The 6,519-nt window shown below is 40.6% G+C and overlaps 1 protein-coding gene across 1 annotated transcript in view; it reads left to right on the forward strand.

The window, feature by feature from the left end:
* Positions 1–240: 240 nt before the first annotated feature.
* Positions 241–6,519, forward strand: part of med13a (mediator complex subunit 13a) — a gene marked incomplete at its 3' end in the record, with an annotated part of 65,583 nt that continues 59,304 nt past the window's right edge. Inside the window, 1 exon segment of the mRNA XM_035666925.1 lies at positions 241–870. Coding sequence (XP_035522818.1) covers positions 805–870 — 66 coding nt within the window.

A 6,519-nucleotide genomic window follows, 5' to 3' on the forward strand; every position in this document is an offset into this window, starting at 1 on the left:
GCAGATCGAAAATAACGTGCTGTATTATCTTTATATGGCACCGTGTACGTAAAGGAAGTCGAATTTATTATTGAGTATTTTAATATAAATAACAGCTTTAGGTTTTCCTATTGCTTTGTTGATAGCAGTAGTCAAAATATGAAATAACGTCCTTCTATACTTGAACTTTTCCGGAAATGTTGCCTATTTTGTCATGTGTGTCTGTGTGTCGTCGGGTAGCTTGAAAAGCTTTGACCACGAATGAGCCAATAGGCTGTGGAAGGCAGAGTTGTCCCTGTGGCCGCCATTAAAGAAAGGAATCCATGAATTCAAATGGAAACCAACAGGAACCGAGGCTGAAAAAATGACCGAAATAATCGCTGAAATATAGGCCGATGCCAAATTTCGAGAGGTTTTTACAGGATGTATTTCGTTTTTAGACTCATTTTTGCAATGGAGGAGTAAGACGGGACGTTTTTATTTTTTTTAGGCAAAGACCGTTTTAGGGCTAAGGGGGAGGGGGAGAGTTGCTTTGCTCTCCTTTTCTTTTTGTTTTATGAACATTTTTCGCTCCCTTTAATTTGTTCTCACTGTGTGCTTTTGACATGTCTTCATAAAGACCACACAGTCTCTTTTATCCGCTTTTAGCTCCGGCGGGGGAACTGCAATCGGAAGGTTGTTGAATTAACTATCCTCCAGCCAAATGTTACAAAAAATATCTCTCGTTGATTAAGCCTGCACATCTTAGAAAACACAAATCCGCAAATTGTTCTTTATTTCCCGGGAAGTGAAATGATGGAGAGTTGGACCTCGCAGTGAAGAAGGATGAGTTCTTGTTATGTACCAAACGGGGCCAGCTTGGAGGATTGCCATTCCAATCTATTCTGTCTGGTAAGAGATTTAAAACTAAAGGAAAGCAGCCATTTTTAACTAGCTGAACAGGGGCTAAGCTAACGTTAGCCACACAGGCATCAGTTGATAGGAGCTTAGCTAGGCTTACGGCCCTGTCGAGCTGACATCATTTTAGGACAACAAGGCAGCCTAGTTCGCTAATGTGACCGTGTTCGCCTGTTTTAACACCCTGTCACTTACTCGTAGTCGCCTGTCTGTTCTAATCTTCTTTCTGCAACATTTCCATTTTTCCAGTCGCAAACCAAACACTCAAGGTTAACGCCACTCGCCTGTAAAGCTTGATTTACTACATTTGTCAGGACAGACACAGCAACATATCGCCTGTTAGCACGGAAATAACTGTTGTGCATTTTACTGCCAGAAGCACGACTGTGTTTCCCAACGAGTTAGTTGTTGTAGCACTTTCACCACCTCCACCCCCTTCGCCTCAGCACCTTGTTTATTATTAACTTCCTATCTCGTTCTCATTACAGTTCCACTATGTTTTATCAAGTGGTAACCCGTAAACCAAACACCTCATGCACTTCAGTTTGCAGCGTTAAGTTGGCTCCGTGAGACTGTCTGCGAAACCCACTGTGCATTTGCTGTGAAATCCAGTGTTTTTGTATTTAACACTGACAACTCCTGGAGGAACGAATGTCAACTTGCACAGCTTGTGGATCAAAGCACGCCCCTCATGCTTTACCAGCAAAGCTCTTCTTTTTGGAACAAGCATGTAACAAGATTGATCGTGGCAACAGTATTTGTTTGCAAACGTTAATTATTTATGTAATATGTCATCATCTTGTTCGTCACTGGCTTAATCTCTTTGGACTTCATTTTCTAGTATTCACACCAACTAGGACACAGGCCCCAGGCTGATTATATAATCTCTGGCATACATTCCTGGGCATAACAAACATCTAGGTAGCTACATTTCTATGCTACACTTTCTACTACTATAAACTGCACTAAAATGGGACGAAGCGTATAATGTGCCCCCCTGGTTTGTCTCTGAAGATCCTTTTCATCGTATCATGTTGTCAGTTGTGGCCAGGTGACATTACCCCAAATAGTTGTGGTTGTGATCCTGCTCACTTGGAGTTTACAGGTATTGTTTAAATCCCCTGTGAGATAAATAGTGCAGTGAGCCTCCCCTGTGTAGTCCACAGTCTTAGCCACTACAGCGTATGAAAAGGTGTTGCGTGAGTGTACAGTTCCTCCTCGAGCCGGATAATCATGAACATGGTCTGGATGTGTTTGTTGTTGCAGTTAATTGGCTTGTCAGCGGGCTTAACTACAATTTCACTCCTGGGTTAAGAGTGTAATGCTACTCCACCTGAACATCCTGCTTCTACAGTTCAAAGTTGTGGATGTGATTTGTCAAACGCACGAACCTAACAATGAGAAAAAGTATATTTTTGTTGTAGATTAAATGACACAGAACCACTTTGTGCTGCAGTGGCAGATTTGAAATGCCACACAGTGCATTGATCCTAGATTAATTAGTTAATATGTGTATGCAAAAAATGTTTTTAAAAGTAAAGCAAGGCGTGAGAGTAGTAATGTTGACATAGGATGTAGTATAATAACAATATAGTGAAATACTACACTGCTTTTAGCACAAATTGACACAGCTTCCAAGCTGTCCGCCCCCTAAAGGTAACATTTCATTGCAGAAAATCTCCACTCTCTCAATACTACTTAGTTGGGTCGATTGTGTGTGCTGAACTCGTAATTACAATGTTTACGACAGCACTTGAAGGCAGCGTTGGCTACAGTGGACAGGCGAGGTAGAGGCTGGTAGTTGTGGTGCTGTGCCTGTCTGGCTGACATTTTCCTGCACACTGACACTAAGCATAACACCACTGCTGTTATGACTCACTCAGTGAACAGACTCCACTTTGTGGTTTTATGGTGAAAGAATGTGAACACATTGTGGTACTTTTTTCCCCCTTCATTTTTCAGTGGATAGTCTTCTCTGGAGTATGATACTACTTGTTGCATACTTCTATTTGTTATTTATTTTTTGCATTCAAAGGGGGCTCATTGGATTCAACTTGCAAGTGTAAATTTAGTTTATCTCCTCCTATGTCGCTCGGCACCTCTGTGGCTTGCTTTTCATGAAATTTGCAGTCTGTGCTGCTATGCATTTCAGGATCGGAGAAGGTTTTAATATTTGACATGTTTGGCGATAGCATCGAATGTGACACAATAAATGAACAAGAGCTTTGTATCAAGTAGCTCAAATGAAACAGATGAATTTGCATTCTCCTCAACCAAAAATGCAAACACACACTTGTTAGTTTCACTTGCTCCATGACAGGGTTAACAGAGAGGTGACACACAGGAAAAGAGACTTGGTAGGAGAGGAGCATCTGTGACATGATTTGAGCAGCTACACCTGTTGCTTGTCTCGTATGTTGAAAGGCAGGAAGGCAGCTGTTTGAAAACAGCGTTCCCTACTGAGACCCAGAACCCTAAGTGGCCAGAGGGAAGGTGAGCAGCTGGCAAAATCAGGGGTCGTAACCCCCCCCCAAAAGTACGCGTCACCTTAGGAAAACATCCTGGCCATATCATCCAGTGGCTTTGGTCATAGATTCCCTCCTAATACAGCAGTGTGATTTTTGGCTTTGGCGTATGAAAGATAAAACTTCTCCTGACCCCCAAGCAGTTGCTCGCATAGCTGAACATTTACTAAGAGACAGTCAGGAGGAAAAACCTTGTAGATTCATAGCAGTGCATCAAGTGTTTAAGGCACACTTGTGCACAAAGCCTGGAAAGCATGAACGTTGGGAGGAAATACACAGATATCTTTGGCACCCTCTGTTTGTGCACACAGGCTGCCACTAATTTATTTTGAAAGGACAGACAGAACAACTGCAGAAGGCACATTTATCCTTGATAGAGCAGTCTGCCTCTTGGATATTGTTGATGAGGAGTGGAGTACTGACGTGTCTGTCTAGTGTTTGACAGAGGGGAATTCAGTTCTGCCTCTTCAAATTCAGGAATATGTAAGGACAGAAGTTACTATTTACACAATCACATGTATTTCAGGACAAAAACAGAACAGTGGCATAAGCTGCAAGCAGTCTGACTTATTGTGTTTACACCGCAACTTTCTATGACTTTCTTAATGCTATTGAAAATGCAATTTAATGCCACTTTAAATCCTATATAATGCAGTCCACTACATTGGTGCAATTAGAGAGATTGCTTGTTTAAAAGTAGTCCCTTCAAAGACCCCTGAAATCATATTTAAAGGTTATACAGCATTTAACAAAACAATTATATATATATATTTTATTATTGGGATGAGGTTGTACAAGATGCGTTGTGTTAGAGTTAATTGTGATGCACCTTGAAATGTTTCAGGCTTTGTTTTTCAGTTTCAAACCCAGAACGCTGTCACCAAGCAGTTCTACGTAAACCTTAAGAAATGGTTGTCCAGATGATCATTGAAAATACAGACATGAACAGGGACATTTGGTTTTATTCTATTGTTTGTAGAATCATAGATCATCACATAGATCAGATCATTCTTCATCTTTAGTTACAACCACTGTGAATCAGCAGTGTAAATACTGATCTCCTTTGTAAACAAAACAGATTGTGCTTGCAGTCCTGTGGGATAAGACCCGTTTGACTGAAAGTGACTTTAGACGGTTTTGTCTAATTCTCATAAATAAGCTCAGCAGATTTAGATGTGTCTCATTTAAATGAACTCATTCAGCTCTAGAGTTCACCCTCACCACATCCACAATATATAGGGCTCGGCCAGTGTGCAAACTCAAGTTAAAACCTATTGGCCCTGTGCTCTCTTGCATTCAAGCAGAAAAAAAGACCTCTTGTCATTACACTATAACAAACGTTTGCAGCACCTTCTTTTCTCCACTGACCTCAGACTAACTTTGTACTCACAATGCCAAGTATTGATCAAACCCAGTGTTTTACAAGTGGTAGTTATTGTCATTAATAGCACTGAGTGGTTTTTAGTATTGAATAGATTTCATAATATTCTAAGGATCTTTCTAATTATGATTATGTTGAAACTTCATCACTGAAGCCCCTGTTAAGAAACAAATACTTTTAACATTGGTCATTTAGATGTATCTTTAAAATAACAGTGTAGTGTGAGATGCATCTGCAGTGCTCATTTATTGCAGATTATAGAGAATTAAGGTTGCTGACACAGTTTGATTATATAGTGTCTGTTAATGATAATGCTGTTACATATTGAGGGTGGACTTGTGTGACACAGACCTGAAATAATAAACAAAGTACATTCAATAAGTGATTCATCACTGATGATAATTGCTTGTTGTCAGTGACTCAGAGCATTTGGTTACACTTTACCCCGTATACCTCAGTTGCAGTTTTTAAAGGGTTCTTTTGGTGCCATATATTCCCGGGGAAAGATTCATTATGTATTCAATTGCCTACGTGGCAGAGAAACTGCAGCATAGATGCAAACATCCTGATAGTGACAGAAACAGTTGCAAAAAAGGTGACGAGAGAACTGTAATGTAAGATGAAGAGTCGAGCCTTCTGCTCTTGTATGCTGTTATATTTCATTCACACATTAACAGCACAGCAGTAGCATTAATCAGTATTTTGGCTGTGACTGCTACTACAGTAGCTACATCTCAGAAATGAACCAGGTCAAAGTTTCAGTGCCCACAGGATGTGATTGGTGGGTTCAGGCTACCCTGTGTGTACAGTTGTGCTGCAGTAACTGTACTTAATGACAAGATGCATGTCAGTGTTTTCACTGCGTGCCATTATAAAAGTCTCCTGATCCCAGGCTGACTGTTCATTAAACTATTTAACCTTCTCATGACCCCGTGTGCATGGAGTGTTTTGTTTGCTTGAATCTGAAGGATGCCTTATGTCTGTGTTGCTTTTTATAAATGATGAGTGCAACAGTACACCAATTAAACCTGTGTTGACAGCTGAGAAAGTCTGCAGCTAGCAAATGTGTGTTTTATTGCTTCTTAAATAACTTATTTTTAATTGATATTGCAAGTTGTCATTAGGTAATTTTCATTTGATCGACTAATCAATTAATGGTCTAATGGTTTCAGAACAGATTGTAAGTGCTTAATTGCTGCACTCCAATTTGATTTGTTGGAGGTTGGATAGAGAGCAGTTTGCATTGCCCTTTATTCTTTTGTTCCTGTAAATGTAACATTTACATTGATGGTGATACAGTAGGAAATGTTGAGGTCAAGAGGCCTTTTAACCCTCTATGATGCAAATACAATACGAGACAATGCACTCTACCTCAATTAAGTAGAACAAATCCATGCCATGGAATGATGTTGTAACGGTATCCTCTTCTGTTCACTACTGTATTAGATCTGCTCGGTAAGAGCACTGGTAATGTGCATCTCTCTTCTATTTAGTGGTTGTTTGTTACAATGGTGTTATAAGGCTTGAGAGCTACCTTTTTAAAACGTGAAGTTGGGAATGCGTCAGTAGCTTACCTGTAGAACCTGCGCCACATGTACTAAGGCTGAGTCCTTCTCGCAGCGGCCCGGGTTCGATTCCAGCCTGTGGCCCTCTGCTGCATGTCATCCCCTCTGTCTACTTTCAACCCCCTCTCCTGTCTACCTTCAGCTGTCTTTATCCATTAAGGGCATAAAAAGC

The sequence above is a fragment of the Morone saxatilis genome, unplaced genomic scaffold, assembly GCF_004916995.1.
Source record: "Morone saxatilis isolate NCDOM2014 unplaced genomic scaffold, NCSU_SB_2.0 Contig20, whole genome shotgun sequence".
Classification (NCBI taxonomy): domain Eukaryota; kingdom Metazoa; phylum Chordata; class Actinopteri; family Moronidae; genus Morone; species Morone saxatilis.